Below are 17,875 nucleotides of genomic sequence, written 5' to 3' on the forward strand. Positions count from 1 at the left end.
CAGCGCCCTGTCCGACATTTCCCAAGATGCCTGGCCTGTGCTGAAGCCTGGGAGAACGTGGCCAGTGCACAGGATTCTGGCAGTGGCTCTTCTCAGAGCCTGTGGTTGCCGAGGTTGCCAAGGAGTGGGAGCCTCACAGTCAGGCTGCAACGGGCATTGTCACTGCACAATGCTCCTTTATTCTGCTGCTGTCTATAAGGCACTGGGGTCCGGCCCAACCTCCCTGCCTCTTCTGCCCATTAAGCAGTCAAAGAGCTGAAAGTCCTCATAATCCTGTGCAACTGGGCCTGTGCCCTGAAGGTGAGATAGCGGCTGTCGGTGAGTTAGAAGCTGGGAGTTCTCTCTACCCCCTCTCTGTGCTCCACTTCTCTGCCCCACCCCATTCAGTCCCTTCTGGGAAGCTTCCTCCTGCCTTGTCACTATGCCCACTCCCTCTTCTTCCAGGGTCCAAGGCCCCCTCTCCTCCTGCCCACCTATCTCCCACCTTCATCTCTGACTTCCAACTCAGGGTCAGGAAGAAAGCAAGCTGAGTCAACAAATTCTCACTAAAGTGTAAATGACTGAAAGTCTCCTGGGAACATCTGCTTTTTAAAGGGAGGCACTGGGTAAACAGCAATGTTTTTCTAGTTCAAGTCTATCATGTCACTTCCCTTCTTTAAAACGTTCCTATGTCTCTCTGTAGGATTTTGAAATGCCAGATACCTTAGCTAAGGCAAGTCCACAGTTATTCACCCAGAGGCGTACAGCATACCGAGCTACATTCTGAACCCACTTCTGCTGCCCTTTCCTGCTTATTATTTCAGAATAGACTCAAATGCCACCTCTTTTAGACCATTCCTTGAACACCCCAACTCCAGCCGCCCCAAACACGCACCCTGTACTGACCTCCCTAGCAGCCCGTAGCACCTACTGTATGTGTTTGGCGGGGGCGTCCCTCTGTTGTCTGAGTGTTCCTGCCACCACATGCTGAGCTTCTGAAAAGTGGCCTGGCACACAGTAGGTGCTCAATAAGTGTTTGATAAGCAAACAAATGGGCACTGGCCAAGGTTGTGTTCCTGCATAGAAGGGTGTCTGGCTGGCATGAGCCCAGGGTGGGCCCCTTGGTACCCTCTACTCCCCAGCTATGGCCCGCATCATCGACCTGGTGCCCTGGGACGACGGTTCCATGCACGCGTGTGCATGCCCCGTCATCCCGCTCCCGCTGGAGCGGCGGCGCAGGCAGCTGGCCAGCGTGAAGCAGCAGCTCTACCACCCAGCCCTGCCCACCCTGCGCCGCATGGACATGGACACCGTCAAGGCCTGCCTGCCGGACGAGCACTGCCAGACCACCACCTACTGCCGCAAAGGTCAGGCCACCAGCACTGGGTCCCCTTCGGGCCTTTGGGGAAAGCATGGTGGTCTGGAGGAAAGAGATCTCAGCGGGAAAAGCTGTGAGTGGCAGGTGGAGGGATTACAGGGGCCAGGCCCCGCTCTGCTACTCCTCCTGGATAAGGTCTGAGCCTGTTTGCTAATCGGTAAAGTTCTCAAGATGACAGCGCCTGCCTCACCGGGCTCTTGCAGGGTTAAAAGGAGACAAGGCATGAAAGGCACTTAGAGCAGTGCCTGGCACATAATATGTGCTCAACAAATGCTGCTGCTGGTGGTGGGCTTCATGGAGAGAAAACTGGCCAGAGGTTGGTGGGTGCAGCAGCAGGAGTCGCAATAACAGCAACAATAACGACTCCGCCCAACCATCTCTCCACCTGGAAGAGGGAGGGCAAGACCCCTCCTCACTTCCCCCATGAATAAGTGCCAAAGGGCCCCGCGGGCCAGCGGGTAACCTCACATGGGCTGAGGAGCTTGGCTGCGGGGGGGATTTGCAAGATATTTAGGAGATAAAGTCAACAGGAGTTGGTTTTGGGGGCAGGGGTGGGAGGGGAAGAGGGGCAGTCCAGGGGCACATCTAGGCTCCGGCTTGGTGACAGGCGGGGTGAAGGTGTCAGAGACCGCACAGAGATCACCAGAGGCCCCCGATGGGAAACACAAATCAGGGGAGCAGGTGGGGACGGGTGGGGAGGGGAGGGCTGACAGAGCAGCAGTGGAGCACGCGCACCTGCCGCCTGGGGGCCACCCTGGGCTCCACTGACCGTGCTGTGTGGGAAGGGCCAGCGAAGTCATCGCTTCTTCCGATTTCCCGCTTCCAAGAGAAGCCAGGAATCTGGATTTTTAAGGAAAGTTCTGATTTAGATATGCATTTTAGTGTAAGCACATGCTTTAAATAAAAGTAACAGAATCACAATTTCAAAACTCAAAATGCTGTAACGATATACACAGTGGCAAGACTCACTCCCAACCCCCTTGCTGGCAACCACTGGTAGTTTCTAATATATCTTTCCATTGTTTACTAATGCAAACACAAACATATATTCTTTTGCTCCCTGATTTTCTATTATAAACATTTTCAAACAGAGAAAAACTGAAAGAATATTACTATGAGCACCCATTACCTGCCTCCTGCTTCAACTGATTTTTGCCAAGTTTGTGCCCCTCTCTCTCTCTCTCTCTCACACACACACACACACACACACACGTGTGCACGTGTTCATACACACTTTAGCAAGCAGCTCCCAATGACAAGAAGAGCCTCCTACACGACAGAATACCATTATCACACCTAGGAAAGTTAATAATTCCATAATATCTAATACCCAGACCATATTAAAATCTCCCCAATTACTACAAAGATGTCTTTTACAGCTTTAAAAAAAGTTTGTCTGGAACCAGGATTCAGTCTAGGATTATACACTGCAATTGGCTGTTACATCTTTAGTCTTAGTCTAACATAGTCCGTCCATTTTCCATTCCCCCCCTCATAATATGGACTTTTTTTTTTTTTGAGACAAGGTCTCTGTCACCCAGGCTAGAGTGCAGTGGTGTCATCATAGCTCATTGCAACCTCAAACTCCTGGGCTCAAGCCTCAGCCTCCCGAGTAGCTGAGACTACAGCTGCATGCCACCACGCCCAGCTAATTTTTCTATTTTTCATAGAGATGGGGGGGTCTCACTCTTGCTCGGGCTGGTCTCAAACTCCTAATCTCAAGCGATCCTCCCGCCTAGGCTTCCCATAGTGCTAGGATTACAGGTGTGAGTCACTGCACCCCAGACCCAAACAGTTGTGTTGTAAACCATCTTCCATGGTGAATGTGAGTGACTGTTTCCTCATGGTGTTCTTTACCCGGTTCATCTATTTTCTGTAAACCAGAGCTAGGTGTAGAGGCCTGGTTGGCCAGGTTAAACATCGCTGGTCAGAATCCTTCACAGGTGATTAATGCCACATTTGCTATAATACCGCAGCAGGAGGCCCATAATATCACTATCCCACTGTTCGTGATGCTAAGTTTGATGATTTGGTTAAGGTGGTGACCTGAATGTATACTCTTCTCTGCCTCCAATAGTTGGGTTTTAGGTTCTAAGATAAATGCTAGTGGCCGGGCATGGTGGCTCACACCTATAGTCCCAGCTACTCAGGAAGCTGAGGCAGGAGGATCACTTGAGGCCAGCAGTTGGAGGTTGCTGTGAGCTAAGCTGACACCATGGCACTCTAGTCTGGGCAACAGAGTGAGACTTTGTCTCAAAAATAAACAAATAAAATAAATAGCAGTATATGGTATATACTCTTCTGCATCTTGGAGATCTTGTATAGAGAACTTCCTCAATCTATCTTTAATAGCTACCTACTGAGGATGTAGTATAATTTATTATCCAGTCCTTTAATGATACACATTCGAGTTGTTTCCAATCAGTTCCTATTACAAACAACACTGAAATGGGTAACCCCCCACCCACATCATCTGTACAACTGTAAAGTGGAATCTTGTACAACTGTAAAGTGGAATGAACTTCCAGAAGTAAGAATGAAATGTCAAAAGGCATGTGCATATATATAGATCTGATAGATAATTGCTTTCCCTAGGCCCAATCAGTTTATACACTGGCAACGGATGAAAAGACCCTATTTCCAAAAACTGCATTAATTTTTGGATTGTTTCCAATCTGATAGGCGAAAATTGGTATCTTAATGTAGTTTGAGTACTCATTCATCTTATAAATGAGGGTGAACACCTTTTCATACTTTTAGGGACCATTCGTATATGTTTTGTGTTTGTGTGTGAACTACCTAGGCATGTTGTTACCTGTTTTTCTTTTTCTTTTCCTTTTTTCCTTTTTTTCTTTATGGTCTTGATTTTTAGGTGCTCTTTCAGTATTAGGGAAATAGCCTCTCACCTGTAAAATAAGTGGAAAAAATTTTTCCATTTGACTTTTGACTTCTTTTATGTTTTTGCCATGCAGAAGTTTATTTTTGTGTATCCAAAGTTATTAAGCTTTTCTTTAAAGTGTCTACATTTTTCATTAGAGTTATTAAGGCCATCCCTGCCCCAAGATTATAAAGGAATTTGCCCATGTTTTCTTCTAGTACCTCTGTGGTTTTGTTTTTTCCATTGAAATCTTTGATCTCTTTGGAATTTATTCTGTTGTAAGGAGTGATACATGGATACTATCTTACCTTAAATTTTTAAACGGCCTCAGATATTTCAAAAAGTTTTTAAAGCATGGTGTGGGCCAAATCTCTCCTGTGTATGCCTGTGATCCCTGGTGGAAGAGATATCTCTTCTCCTTTTCTCTTCTTTCAATAGATGAGTTTGACAACGCCCATTTCACACTCCTCGGGGTCCCCAACAAACCCCTGCAGTGCTTGGTGAGTGTCCTTTGCCCCCAGCCAGCCCTGGGTTCCCTAAGAGGCACCAGCCTGCCCCTAGCCCCAAGCTTCTCCATGAGCACGTCCTCAGCTGCCTATTTGGGGCCCCACCGCTACCACCCCCCCATCCTGGTTCCCGGGCACCCCGTCGGTCAGATGGGCCAATGGGCCGACGAGGCTCAGCCTATGGGGTGGGCTGGGACGGCCCCCCAGGCTCCCGCACCGACAGCCACAGCCCTGACCCACGTGGCCCCGGCAGGACATCACGGCGGCCGGCCGGAAGCTCCACAACAGGTACCGTGAGGGAAAGCTGGCGCCCATCGCGCCGGGTATCAACCGGGTCGACTGGCCCTGTTTCACGCGCGCGATTGAGGACTGGTCCCGCTTGGTGTCCTCGGCCGGGGAGTTCAAGCTACCCTGCCCAAGCAAGAGGGGTCAGTCTGGCGGCCACGGGGGGTGCCCCAGGGCGGGGGAGACGGCGGGGCAGGTGGGCCGCGGGGCTGCAGCGGGGAGCGAGGGCTGCGGGCTCCGTCAGGGACAGGGCGGAGGGGCTGGGGAGCCGCTTGGACACTTACAGTCGGCGGGACTCAGCTTGGAGAGGGACCCGGAGGCGGGGCTTGTCCTGGGCGGGAAGCGGGAGCCAGGTCGGGGCCAGGTGGAGTCGCCACGGGGCGGCGGCTGAGGGCGGGGCTGGTTCTGGAACTAGCGGGGCGGGGTCTGGAGGCGGGGCTTTGGCGCGGCGCGGCGGAGGAGGCGTGGCCTGTTCTGGGAGCAGGTGTGGGGCGGGGCCCGGCCTGGGGGCGGGGCCTAGATAGGGAAGGGCGGGGCTTGTCTGGAACGGGTCGGGCGCCTAAGAACAAGCGCTCTCTCTGCAGTCGAGGGTTTCAGCGGCTACGCGGTGCGGTACTTGAAGCCCGAAGTGACCCAGAGCTGGCGGGTAGGGCCGCGCACTGACCGGTCCCCGGGGTCCTGGTGGGGAAGGAGAAGACCGAGAGCAGGGTCTCCCAGTGCCGGGGCGGAGATATCCAGCAGGGAGCTCTGTGTGGGGCGTGGGCGGCAGGGGGGTCGGGGGCGTCCATGCTTCCCCAGCTCACCGGCCGCCCATCCCTGTGACCCGCCCCAGTACTGCCTCAACCAGAACCCCAGCCTGGACCGCTACGGACAGAAGCCCCTGCCTTTCGACTCCTTGTAAGTGATGCCACACGCCTCGGGACCCCGTAGGAGGGAGGGTGGGGTCGTTGCCGCCTTCCTAGTGCACACCCGGGGCCCTTGGAAACGTGAGACCTGGGAGAAATTGATTGACTCCGATACACCACAAGAAAATTGCGATTTCAAAAGGAACAAATGTTTAATTGCTACCAAATGGTGCACCTTATCATCCAGTCCCGGCAACTCCACCCTTTCGGAGTAGGGCCGTTAAGACGGAGTGAAGGTGCAGTGTAACCCTCCAGGTGGGATGGCGGGGAGAGGGGTGGCTCCCAAGGTGGGAGTCGGCCCCTGGGAGAGGCGCCTTTCTCACCTCGGACACTCACCTCGTTCTTTCCCAGGAATACCTTCCGCCGCTTCGGCTCCCACTACAGGTAGGGGAATGACCCCGCCCCCGCCCCGCAGCCGGCCACGCCCCCGTCGGGCCGCGCGGGGCAGCCTCAGGGCGCAGCCGAGTCTCAGAGCCAGCCCCCTCCACGCGACGCCTGGCGAGGGAGGAGGTGCCCTCCGGACGATGTCGTGGGGCGCGAGCTGCTCTGCTCCCGAGACATCCGCATCTGGCAAATGCTCCGCCCACTGGGCGTGGGGTGGGGGTGAGGGTGGGAGGGGGTGCATATCCCACCGGGTTTGGCCCAGAGGAAGCCAAAAGGAAGGGGGCGTTACCTGGAAGGATAGTAAACAGACCCAAGAAACGCGACGGAAAGAGCCAAGAATCTGCTTCCTAGGATGCAGTCCTAACGGAGGGGGCGCTGTTCCCAGCGGGGTCACCCCACAAGTAAAGACTTGAAGATGGGAATAAGATGGGGGATGCTAAGATATTCAAACATCTTCATAACTGGACCTTCTCCCACCTCTCCAGCCCCACTTTGTACACTTCAGCAATACCAGACTCCTGGTGGCACCCAAACCCAGCAGCACCACCAAGCACTCCCTCACACCTCTGCCGGGCTGTTCCGGCTCCTAGATGGCCTTTCCTCCTCCACCTGGAAAACTCCTCCTTACTCTTCAAAGCCCAGCCCAGATGTCCCATCTCCCTTGAAGTCTTCCCTAACCCTCTGCCTCTTCCCACCAGCTGACATTCCTTGGTCACCACCTATGGGGCCCTATCTCAGACCACTGCACTCTCATTATTGATGAAAAGTTGCATCCCCCCTCCTCATGCACACACAGAAGAAAGCTTCCGGGTTTTACTACTGTATGATGCCTAACAGAGTAGGTTCAGTAAATCCTTGAAAAGTGGGGGGAAGCAATTCATGATTGGGGGTCAGTGAGAGAGAAGGATAGGGCCAACCCAAAGTGGAGGGGGCTTGAAAGCTAAGGAGAACAGCTGGAAATACATAAAAGAAAATAGGGAGCCATTGCAGGCTCTAGAGCCACACAGAGGCAGGATGGAAGCTGTGTTTTCAGAGCCTTGAGGGCAGGAAGATGGGTTTAGGGGGAAGCCTAGAGAAAGACAGCCTGATTTTTCCCCAGGACACCCTGGACCTCACTCCTACTTCTCTCCACAGTCGTGTCAACTACCTGACCCCCTGGCATTAATCTGTGGAAAGGAGGCTGACCTCCAGGCTGTTGGACCGTGCCACCTCAGGTCTCCTGGCCGGACAGAGGGCATGTGGGGGCACCACCCATCTCCCCAGGGGTTCATCCTGACTAGAAATAAACTTGCTGCTCCCTCAGGGAAGCATGAGACGGGTGTATATCCCTGTGTGTGTGTGTGTGTGTGTGTGTGTGTTGCACAGGCTGGGAAAGGGTCAGGACCACAGCCAACCCCTGGAAGACTGGTGAGGGCTGGAGAAAGCTGTTTGATTACCCCCGGTAGAGAGTCAGGGTCTAAGCCCCAAGGCCCAGCCAGGGCTGAGGAACAAGGGCCAGCCTGGGAGTTGGGTTTTTCTTGTGCTCCTGTCCCCTGCTTGTAGCCCCACAGCCATGCCCCCTCCAGCTCAGATACTCTGAATTTGAACCCTAAGGAGAAAGGGAGGAGGTTAGAAGGGATTTTTAGGTGCCTCTTTCTGAAGCCCTTGCCATACCAGCGTGCTCTGGGGGGCTTCCCTGTGCCCAGGGTCTCCCTAAAGAGGTAGAGGCAGGCTCGGGGGCGGGGGGGCTCTCTTCCCTGTGAGGCAGCAGAATGTAGAATATAAACCTGTGTGAGGCCCTTTCCCAAGCCCTTTCCTCCAAGCCCAGTGGACAGTCCATGCTGGCTTGAACCTTGGAAACCATTGGCAGAGCCCCCTGAGCCCCTAGTGTCCCCCCCTGCAAATGACAGCTCAGAGAAGAGGGGGATTTGCCCAAGGCTCACAGCAGGCATGGTGAGACAGGACAGGCGGACAGGCGGGGAGCTCCGGTGAACGTGCTGAAGCATGCGACAGGGAACCAAATGACGGAGTGTTTTTCCTGGCCCTGCATCCTTGACACTGTGACAGGGCAAGTCCTTCCCGGAATGTGGCCCAGCCAACATTTGAGGCCTGTGCCTGGGCCACGACCTGTGCTGGGTGCTGGAGGGACCCAGACAAGATGCCATCGCTGCAGTGCAGCGGGAGAGAGGGGCAGGCCCAGCCAAGCCAACCCCGAAAGCAGAATGTGAGCACCCCTAGAAGACCATGTTCCTCCAGCCCAAGACGCCGTGAATGGTAACCCAACCAGCAATTTAATTAAAGGTTCTTGCCCACCGATTGTACGTTTGATCCTGATTTCACAAATATAAAATATATGTGCCTACGGATAAAGGAAATACAGAATAGACAGGCATAAACAAGCCTGATGTTGTGTGCAATTTCCATTTTTAAGTGGAAGGCAATGCATTAAGCACTTCGCAGGCCCCATGAGATGTGTGCTTTTAGACCCACTTTACAGATGATGCAAGGGACTTGGGGAGGTTAAGTGGCTGGCCCAAGACCACAAAGCCAGTGGAGCTGAGAACTGAAGCCAGCCTGCCTGACCCCCAGGCCTGTGGCCACCATACTCTACTCCCTTCCTGCCACGGGAGAGATGCAAAACAAGAGTAGGGAGGAAACCAGAGGGGGCTTCCTGGCGGTGGAGGCATCTGACCAGGGCTTAGAGGGAAGACAGGTTGTCCATCAGAAAAAAGCTCTCTTGAAGTTGCTGGCGGTGGCAGTCTGCAGTCAGAGGACAGAGGCCAAGAGATGAAAGGAAGCCCCATCCCCACCCAGCCTGGGCCTCTTTCTCCCCACATGTCAACCTCCTCTGAGCATCCAGGGGCTCTTTGCTCATTATAAACAGACCACATCAGGAATCTTCCCTGCAACCACAGCCTTGGGGACAGCCCAGCCTCCATGGTCTCACCTCTAGGCCTTCCAGGCCTGACCCCAATCCACGACCCTCGCCCTTTATCCCAACACAAACCTCACAACAGCCTTGCTGTTCCAAATGCTCTGGGCTCTTGTCTACCTCTGAACCTTGGTTCAAAGTCTTCCTTTCACCCAAAATGCTTCCCCACCTCCTCCTCCTACACAAATCCTATCCTTTCTTCCAGGCAGGCTTCTATCAAGTCCTCGCACCTCCCTGTACACTTCCCCAAATCCACAAGGACAGGGCCCGTGGCTGTTTCACGGCACTAACTCATGCCCTCTCGTCCACAGTGGGCTCACGTACCAGCTCCTCTCATCTCTCCAGCTGGACCTGGGGCTCAGGAATGGGGCCTGTGGTTTCCCAGAACCAACACACCAATCTGGACTAAATAATTTTTGTTTTGGTTTGATTTTTTGTTTTGAGACAGGGTCTTGCTCTTGCTCTGTCGCCCCTGGTAGAGTGCAATGGCTCATAGCTCACTGTAACCTCAAATTCCTGGGCTCAAGCGATCCTCCTGCCTCAGCCTCCCAAGTAGCTGGGACTACAGGCACACACCACCATGCCTGGCTAATTTTTTTTATTTTTTGTAGAGACAGGGTCTCGCTCTTGATCAGAGCTGTTCTTGAACTCCTAAGCTCAAGGCATCCTCCCACCTCAGCCTCCCAAAGTGCTAGGATTACAGGCGTGAGCCACTGTGCCAGCCCATGTGGACTAAATTACATACCTACTATTAATACAAAGTAACACACAAAATACACTTGCTCACTCAGGGCCTGGGGCTGCCATGGGGGAGTGCAGGGGTCAGGTGAGGCTGAGCTGCTGGCAGGGAGGACGCCTGCATATAATATTTTGTACCGGAGGTCAGCAGTTTTGACATGTTTTTGGCCCTACCTTTGTAGACACGAAAACCTCAAAACTGTCTCATCCGAAGTTCTTGCTTCGTGCCTGGCAAACAGCAGGTGCTCAGCAATGCTTGCCGATGAGCAAAGGCAGGAAGGCAGATCCAGCATGGGGGTGGAGAAACACACAAAGAGGGAGGCCCCTCCCACCCCCACTCTCCCTTGACCTCCTTTTCAGGGCCCTGTGGAGGCCCCGAGCATCCCGGCTGGAATCTTTGCAGATTTGAGAAAATCAATAGCAGCCAAGGCTATTCAAGGAGTCAAGACCTTCAAGGAACAAAGAAACCACCTGCTGGAGGATGGGATGTGGAGCTTGTCACGGGGGAGCCTGGCCCACGCTGGGAGGCCTTTATGGCCCTGCCTTTGCACATCTGGGAAGACAGAGCACAGTGGCTCGATTCCTCAAGGGGCTGAAGGGAAGCCGGAGGGGCCGGCTGCCCCGTCTGCCCGCTGCTGAAGAGCTGTCCTGCTCCCTTGGCCAGACCCAGGGCCAGGACAAGCTCTGGCCAGCAAGGAGTGGGTTGGAGCCAGCACCGCAGGCTTCAGTGGCCGGAGAGGGAGAGCTGCATGGCTCAGAGCCCAGGCCTGTCCTGGCCCCACTGCGCACACGGCCTGCGTGCAGGTGCCAGGCTCACCTGGCCAGCCCCACGATTACAGGCTACTTTCAGCACTAACTGTGTGGCACTGGACGACCCCTGGGCCTCTTAAGTGTCTGCAGAAAGGGAGCACTCAGGTCTACCCCACACACAGAGGGAAAAGGAGGAGCATGGGGTCTGGGTCACACCTGGGGGCCCCCGCCTTTCACTAAGCCTTCTGCACCCAGTCTCTGAGCACACTGTCGCGTGGACAGCTCCTGCCTTTTAACTTTCTACGCCCACCGATCTCCTCCAGGGCAGGGCCCTGCTCACCACCCTCCACTGGCTTTCGGACGCCCAGGCCTGGGGGGCCGTTTCTCCCTTTCTCTCCCCATCTCCACCCTCACAAGACAGCAAGGGACAGAGCCTGAGTTGCAGCTGGGCCACCTGGGCAGGGATGGGATACAGCAGGAAAGGTGTGTAGGCCAGGCTGGGCATGCAGAAGGGTCACTGTGAGACAGGGTGAGTGACCAGGGGCCAGAGCAGGCCACCCCCTGGGGAAGGACAGGGCTGGCCGGGTCCGCCACTGCTGCAGGCAGGGCTGAGCAAGCTCTTGTGCTTACCGGGCCCAGTCCTCAGCCTCTGGCCCAACCTGAGCTGCTGCTCCCTCACAGCCTAGCTCCTTCCTCTGGGGCTGCGGCTAAAGCCCAAGGAGGTCCCGAGGCTGCGGGCCCATCCGCGAGGGCCCAGGGTGTCCTGCACTTGGCACTGTCAGCATCTTCACAGATTCCCCACCAGGGCCTACCTGCAGGCTCCAATTCTCACAACAACAGAGCAAGGCAAGGTTAACCTCCCCATTTTACAGATGAGGTGACCAAGTCCCAAAGAGACCCCCAAGGCCACACAGCCAGACGTTCAAAGCTCAGGATTCAAACCCAGCCCCAAGTCCCAGTCCCCAAACTGCCACTCTGGCCTGCACACCTCTCTGCCTCTCCGTGTCCATCATTCCCCTAAGCAAGAAGGCCCAGGACAAGCAGTGCTTTGGTCTCTGATGGTCAATGTCTTTACTTCTAAAGCATACATTGGACTCACTATATATTAACATCAAAAGTGGCTACCGAAAATGGAGTCATTCTTTTTAAAAATCCAAATTCTCACATTTTTATATAAGATCCAAAATGACATGAAATTAAACTATACAATGATATGAATAGTATAACAAACTGCTTTTAGAAAGCAAAATGAAAGGAAAAAATGAGCAGTTGCGACTGTCGTAAGCCTGGGTTCCATGTCTTTTGAGGCATTGTGACAGAGAGCCAGCACCGAGGGAAGGACCAGCCCCTCTCTGCGGGCACAGGAGGGAACCCAGTCTGATAGCGGAGGCGAACGCAGCTGTTCAGACTTCTCACGGTACGAGAGAAGCAAGGTGGCATCTCCCTGCCCCTCTGGGACCTTGGTGTGCACTGATTGGTCTCCTTTCAAGACCCACGACCAGAGAGAGGTGGCGCTGGAAGAGGGCAGGAGGCAGAGCTGGCTTCAGAATGATTATTTTGCTAATCAAGGTCCTTCTCGGCTGCCTGAGGAGGACCCTGGCTGTCCAGCGACGCAGTCAGCTCCATCCATCTGCCAGGCACCTCTGGTTTCCTTAACCTACTTGCTCCTTCTGCTCCCCCGCCCCATGCCCTGTGCACCCTCCGCTCCATGGGCCCTGTGGACAGCCAGACACCTAGAGGGACCCTAGGAGGACCCAAAGAATGCTCTGGCCTTTGAAGTAGCTGGATGTGGTCCAGGACACCTTGGCAGCACAGGACCCCTGGGGCCAGGCCAGCAGCCAGACTGATGGGGGGTGGTACTCCCATGGGCTGGGAGGGCACTGTGGGGTCAGAGGCTGTTCCCCCACCCTGGGTGCCCAGGCCTGGTCTTGGATCTGGGGCAGGGCTGGGGCAAGCTGATTGGGGCTGAGCCCCCGACACTTTGGTTCATACAATTCAGGAAGAGGACATTGTTCGACTCTGCTGGGAAGATCATGGGCCAGGCCCTGATTCCTCCCAGCCCTGGGTGCTCTAGTAATCCCCTCCTTTCACACCAGCAGTTTTGTCTGCCGGCGAGCACGTTCCCCACCACACATGGGAACCATGCTGCAAAGGTAGGAGGGTACTTCCAAAACCGTGGGATTAGCCTCGGAACAAGCAGGCTGCCTTTCCTCTTTTCCCCATGGATGGCACTGTCCCTTGGCAGAGGTGTCACAGAAACCTCTCTGCTTCCCCTTCTGGCTGAGCCCACTGGTCTCTAGGCAGACCCAGCCCAAAGACCCCCATTCTGCACATCTTAGAAACCAGGGGTCACACTGCCCTTGGCTGGACCAGACAGAGGGCTGTGGCCCATGGTCTGCCCTTCTGGTCCCCAGGACTACATCACAGAGCTGGCCTTCTCCCCCAAACAGCAACTTGATGCCTACACCCAGCCCACCGCTGGGGTCCAGGCCCTTCTCCCAGACCTTCCACGACCATCCTCTGTTCTAATCTATCTGGTTTCTAATGAGGTTGAAAGATTAGGGGAGGTTGGGCTGGCATCACCCCATCCTTGGAGCAGGGAGAGGCCACTTGACTTCCAGCCTGGTTCCAATCCTCCAGAAATAAGGGAGGCTGACGGCTCTCAAGAAAGCAGATCCTGTGATGGGAAAGAGATTTATGGAATGAGGACCGGCCACAGCGATCTGGCTCCCCACTGCCAGGCTGGTGCCAGGAATGCTAAGCGCCCACACCCTCCACCTGCCTAGTCCCCTTCTGACCTCACTCCCAGGGCCGCAGAACACCGAGCTGGGTGGGGGCTGGCTGGGCTGGGCCTGGTGGGCCCAGGGCGTGGACTCAGGATAGGCCGGTAGGGGCCATGGCGCCGACTCAGGGTAAGCAGGCGGCTACCTGGTAGGCGCCCTCGGCGGCCGCGGCGGCCGCACTGTGCTGCGCGCTGTGCTCCTGCAGCAGGGCCACGTCCAGGAAGCGCTCCCCGCACCACACGCACTTGAACTGCTGCTCGCGGGCGTGCACGCCCTGGTGCTTGTTGAGATGCTCCCGCTGCTTGAAGGCCTTGTCGCAGTTGGGGCACTTGTAAGGCTTCTCGCCTGTGTGCACCCGCCGGTGCCGCTGCAGGTCTGACGCGTACTTGAAGCGCTTCTCGCAGTCCGGGCACTTGAGCGGCTTCTCGCGGGCTGGGTCGCAGCGGTGCTGCACGAACTCCGACGAGGAGAAGAAGCGGCGCTCGCACATCGTGCAGCGCAGGGGCTTCTCGGCCGCCGCGCAGTGCGCCAGCTGGTGCTTTTGCAGGGCCGACGCCCGCTTGTAGGCCTTGTTGCACACGGGGCACTTGAAGGGCCGCTCGGCCGCGCCGGGCAGGCACTTGTGCCGCAGCAGCTCGGCCGACTGGTCGAAGCCCTTCTGGCACACGGGGCACTTGAAGAGAGTCTCGAGGGTGTGCACGTGCTGGTGGTAGAGCAGGTGGCTGGGCTGCCCGAAGCCCTTCTCGCACAGGCCGCACTTGAAGGGCTCCTCGGTCTTGTGCGTGCGCCGGTGCCGCATGAGCGCGTACTGCTGCTTGAAGCCCATCGGGCACAGGTCGCACTTGAAGGGCCGCTCGGCGCTGTGGGTGCGCTCGTGCTGCCGCAGGTCCGACGGCCGCTTGAAGGCCTTCTGGCACTCGCCGCAGCGGAAGGGCCGCTCCCCGCTCGGCGTGCACGGGTGCTGCAGCAGCTCCGACGACTCCTTGAAATGCAGCTCGCACACATTGCAGCGGAACAGGTGGTGTTCGCCCGAGTGCGCGTACATGTGGCGCACCAGGTGAGAGCGGTGCTTGAAGGTCTTCTCGCAGACCGCGCACTTGTAGGGCCGCTCGGAGCTGTGCGTGCGCTTGTGGTGCACCAGGTGGGAGGACTGGCTGAAGCTCTTGTCGCACAGCGTGCACTTGTACGGCTTCTCGCCCGTGTGGATCCGCTCGTGCCGGGAGAGCTCCGACAGGTGCTTGAAGGGCTTCTGGCAGATGGGGCAGCTGTAGGGCTTGTCGGCCTGCTCGGCAGGGGCCACAGCAGCCGGCTGGGGTGCCGGGGGAAGCGATGGGGCGGCAGTGGTGGCCGGCTCGGCTGCCTCGGCGGGTTTGTAGGTCTTCTCGCAGATGGAGCATTTCACCAGGCCGGTGTGCGCGGTGTGGTGCTGGGCCAGTGAGGTGAGCAGCGAGAAGCCCATCTTGCAGACGCCGCAGACGAAAGGCTTCTGCTCAGCCTGCACGCACTGGTGCTCCAGCAGGTCAGTGGCCTGGTGGAAGATCTTGAGACACTGCGTGCACTGGAACGAGCGGTCGTGGCCTGCCAGGCACTGGTGCTCGTGTGGGCTGGACAGGTGTGCCAGGTCGTGACCACACACACCGCATTTGGGGCCTGGCTCGCCTGCTGCCTGAAGGGGCACGTGTTGTGGGGGCTGTAGGCCCGGGTCGGGCTGCAGGAGGATGCCGTAGACGGCGCAGCCCAGGGGGTTCTCAGCCGTGCCCGGGGGCAGCGTGTGCTCGGCCAGGGCCGGTGGTGGCTCTGCGTGGTGCTGCGGCTGCGGTGGCTGCGGCTGCTGCGGCTGTGTCTGTGGCGGCTGCTGCCAGCTTTCCGACATGCTTGGGAAGATGAAACAGGGTTTGGAGAGTAATGGCTTCAGTTTCCCGCTTAAGGTGACCCAACCCAGAGAGAGAAGCTGCCCGATCTCAGGGATGGACAGGGACCTCAGACAAGGCACAGAAGAGGACTGCTCAGACAGCCCAAGTCATTAACCAAGAAGACAGACTACAAGGCTCTGTCTACAGGACATGGGGGCTCTTCAAGGCAGGGTCCCAGCAATGCCAGGGAGGCTCTGCCTTCCCCAGGGGTCGGTTCTGTAGGGAAGAGAGAAATCGTGAGCTTGAGGCAGGAACAAGCAGCCATCCCCTGGGCCCTCTCCCTGCTGTCGCAACACTCACCACGCGGACATAACCACAACAGGGAAGGGAAAGGTGCTTAGGGCTGGGACACCTCCACCTGTGACCAAAGAGGTCTGTTGCCAGCTCAGCTACTCCAGGCAAAGGGGATGGCAGCTGCCCCTCCCCCCACCCCCTCCGCTCCACACCTCTGGGCCAGGGCGTCCCAGCTTCCACGAGTCCCCTGTAGCTCTCTGCCAACCCACTCTAGCCAGGTGTCTCACAAGTGAGCATCTGGGATGATCTGACCACAATACAGAGGCCTCCTTGAGGCCTGCCAGCTCCTCTCCCACTGGCACCCTGAATCTCAACCCAGGACACACTGCTCACAGGAAGAGCCTGCTGGGCCAAAGAGGCCAGGCCTCCCAGGTCTGACAGGCCACTGGTAGCCAATATTTAGGACAACTACACAGATCCTAGGACCATCTCAAAAACTCTTTCCTGTGAGAGGCTGGCCCACATGCCTGTCCTCTCTCTACCATAAAAGCATGGATGGCCTTACAGGGACCTGAGCCAGTGGATGATGGGGGCTAGCTGACAGGTCCACGGACCCACCAAGCCTCAATGTCCACATAACAGGACTTCCTTATTTTAGTCATCTCCTAGAGCTGCGGTCCCCAACCCCTGATCCGTGGCCTGTTAGGAAACAGGTGCACATCACCACCTGAGCTCTGCACGCCCCTCCTCCCAACAACATCCCCCCCCCCCCATCCCCAGTCTGGGATGTGGAAAAATTGTCTTCCATGAAACCGGTCCCTGGTACCAAAAAGGTTGGGGACTGTTGTCCTAGAGCACCGAAAAAAAAAAAAAAAAAAAAAAAAGTCCTAAATCTTCTGCATGGGCAATGTAGGATGTAGGCAGCGTGCTGACCACACAGCGTCTCTCTCATCGCCTCTCCAGAGACAACCCCGTTCCCTTGCTCCAATCTGTAACGTGCTGTGTGATGAATGGAAGGTAAAGCCCACCCAGCCCAGGCAAATCTCTAACTCACCACTTTGCGGCAGCATAAGGTAATGCCAGCGAGAGGGAGGAACTTTTAGAATCAGATGCAACCCACTTCCAGGTTCCCAGCTCATCTGCCTCTCACATATAAAAGTTTGTAAGTTTTCTCCTGAGCAGAGGAAGAAGGAAGGGGATGCCTTCACAGGCCAGTCTGGCCTCTAACTGTTCTGCCAAAGAAACAGAAGAGTCAAGCTAAATGCTGTCATCCTCAGCATCTTCCGGGAAGGGAGGGAGGAAAGGAGTGGCTGCGCTGGGTGGAGGCAGCAGGTTGCGTGAACAAGCAGGTACCACTGGGTTATTCAAGCCTTCCCAGGACAGACACGGGAAGGTGGGCTTCTCTGAACGCCATTAGGTCGGACTGCGCCACACCACTGTTTTTTGTTTTTCGGGGTTTGTTTGTTTGTTTGTTTGTTTCCTGGCATGAATGGCTGCTAGACCCAGCGACCCCTGGCCTGGGCTCGCAACCTCACTGCCCACCCCGGCTCTCCTCCGCGAAGGTGCAGCCAGGAAGCCTCTCTGATCACTTGGCAAAGGGGAGGAGGAACGAGGGGAGGGGAGGTAGGGGAGACCCCCACCTGAGCCCCACCCCAGACCTTCCTCCTCCCTGGGAAACCGAAGGAAAGCCGATCACCTCCAGCCGGCCCTGCCCTCCGGCCCAGATGGGCTGCGTCCTGTCAGCCCTCGCTCGGGACGGCCGGTCCCGGGCAGCCCGAGCGCGGGCCCCCCAGGTGGCTGGGCCCGAGGAAGGCCCCAGGGCCGCAGGCCGGGCCCAGGAAGCGGCTGCGCGTCCAGGCCGGGCCTGGACCGCCCAGGAGCTCAAGAGGCTGCCGGGTCGGGTCGGAGGGGCGGGGGGCGGCCGGGCCGGCTGAGGAAGGGGTGCGGCGGGCGCGGGAGTGGCCCCCAGACGCGGCCCCGGGCGCCCCGCCGCTCACCTGCTCCAGGCCGCCCGCGGGGCCAGGCGCGGGGCGAGCGGCGACCAGCTGCTCTCTCGGCCGCCCCTTTATTCCGGCTCCATCAGCGGCGGCGCGGCCTACGCGCGCTGCCAATCCCCGGCCTTGCGTAGCGGCAGCGGCCGGCTCGGGGGCGGGGAACGGGCAAGCGGCGGCCAGGACGGAGGAAGCGACGCGCGCGGCCACGGTAGCGGGGCCGGGGCGAGGAGCGCCAGG

At 56.9% G+C, this 17,875-nt stretch overlaps 3 protein-coding genes across 6 annotated transcripts in view; 1 reads left to right on the forward strand and 2 right to left on the reverse strand.

Annotated features, from left to right (window-relative positions):
- CNGB1 (cyclic nucleotide gated channel subunit beta 1) overlaps nucleotides 1-4,257 on the reverse strand; it is a 69,268-nt gene extending 65,011 nt beyond the window's left edge. Inside the window, exon 1 of the mRNA XM_069497848.1 lies at nucleotides 4,173-4,257. The gene's annotated coding sequence lies outside the window, so the exon portion shown is untranslated. The remainder of the gene's footprint in view (nucleotides 1-4,172) is intronic.
- On the forward strand, nucleotides 228-7,704 carry SPMIP8 (sperm microtubule inner protein 8). The gene is made up of 8 exons (XM_069497847.1): nucleotides 228-318; nucleotides 1,122-1,346; nucleotides 4,674-4,735; nucleotides 4,995-5,169; nucleotides 5,611-5,672; nucleotides 5,859-5,923; nucleotides 6,283-6,315; nucleotides 7,450-7,704. Exons 2-8 carry the CDS (start codon nucleotides 1,124-1,126, stop codon nucleotides 7,478-7,480), a joined length of 651 nt encoding a protein of 216 aa, XP_069353948.1. The 5' UTR covers nucleotides 228-318; nucleotides 1,122-1,123; the 3' UTR covers nucleotides 7,481-7,704.
- Nucleotides 7,705-11,911: 4,207 nt separating this feature from the next.
- On the reverse strand, nucleotides 11,912-17,853 carry ZNF319 (zinc finger protein 319). Of its 4 annotated transcripts, none has more exons than XM_069456358.1 (2): nucleotides 17,642-17,853; nucleotides 11,912-15,371 (listed from the first exon to the last, which is right to left on the reverse strand). In XM_069456358.1, exon 2 carries the CDS (start codon nucleotides 15,368-15,370, stop codon nucleotides 13,622-13,624), a length of 1,749 nt encoding a protein of 582 aa, XP_069312459.1. In that variant the 5' UTR covers nucleotide 15,371; nucleotides 17,642-17,853; the 3' UTR covers nucleotides 11,912-13,621. The 4 variants fall into 4 exon arrangements, with proteins under 4 accessions (XP_069312459.1, XP_069312458.1, XP_069312457.1 ...); XM_069456357.1 differs by having other exon boundaries at nucleotides 11,912-15,626; XM_069456356.1 differs by lacking the exon at nucleotides 17,642-17,853 and adding an exon at nucleotides 16,699-17,369 and having other exon boundaries at nucleotides 11,912-15,626.
- Between the last annotated feature and the right edge of the window lie 22 nt (nucleotides 17,854-17,875).

This window comes from Eulemur rufifrons, chromosome 23 (genome assembly GCF_041146395.1).
Source record: "Eulemur rufifrons isolate Redbay chromosome 23, OSU_ERuf_1, whole genome shotgun sequence".
Classification (NCBI taxonomy): Eukaryota; Metazoa; Chordata; class Mammalia; order Primates; family Lemuridae; genus Eulemur; species Eulemur rufifrons.

Coding starts and splice junctions, on each gene's coding strand:
- SPMIP8 (XM_069497847.1), top strand. CDS start 1,124: ATGGCCCGCATCATCGACCTGGTGCCCTGGGACGACGGTTCCATGCAC. Junction 1,347..4,673: donor CACCACCTACTGCCGCAAAG/GTCAGGCCACCA, acceptor TTCTTTCAATAG/ATGAGTTTGACAACGCCCAT. Junction 5,673..5,858: donor AAGTGACCCAGAGCTGGCGG/GTAGGGCCGCGC, acceptor GACCCGCCCCAG/TACTGCCTCAACCAGAACCC.
- ZNF319 (XM_069456358.1), bottom strand. CDS start 15,370: ATGTCGGAAAGCTGGCAGCAGCCGCCACAGACACAGCCGCAGCAGCCG.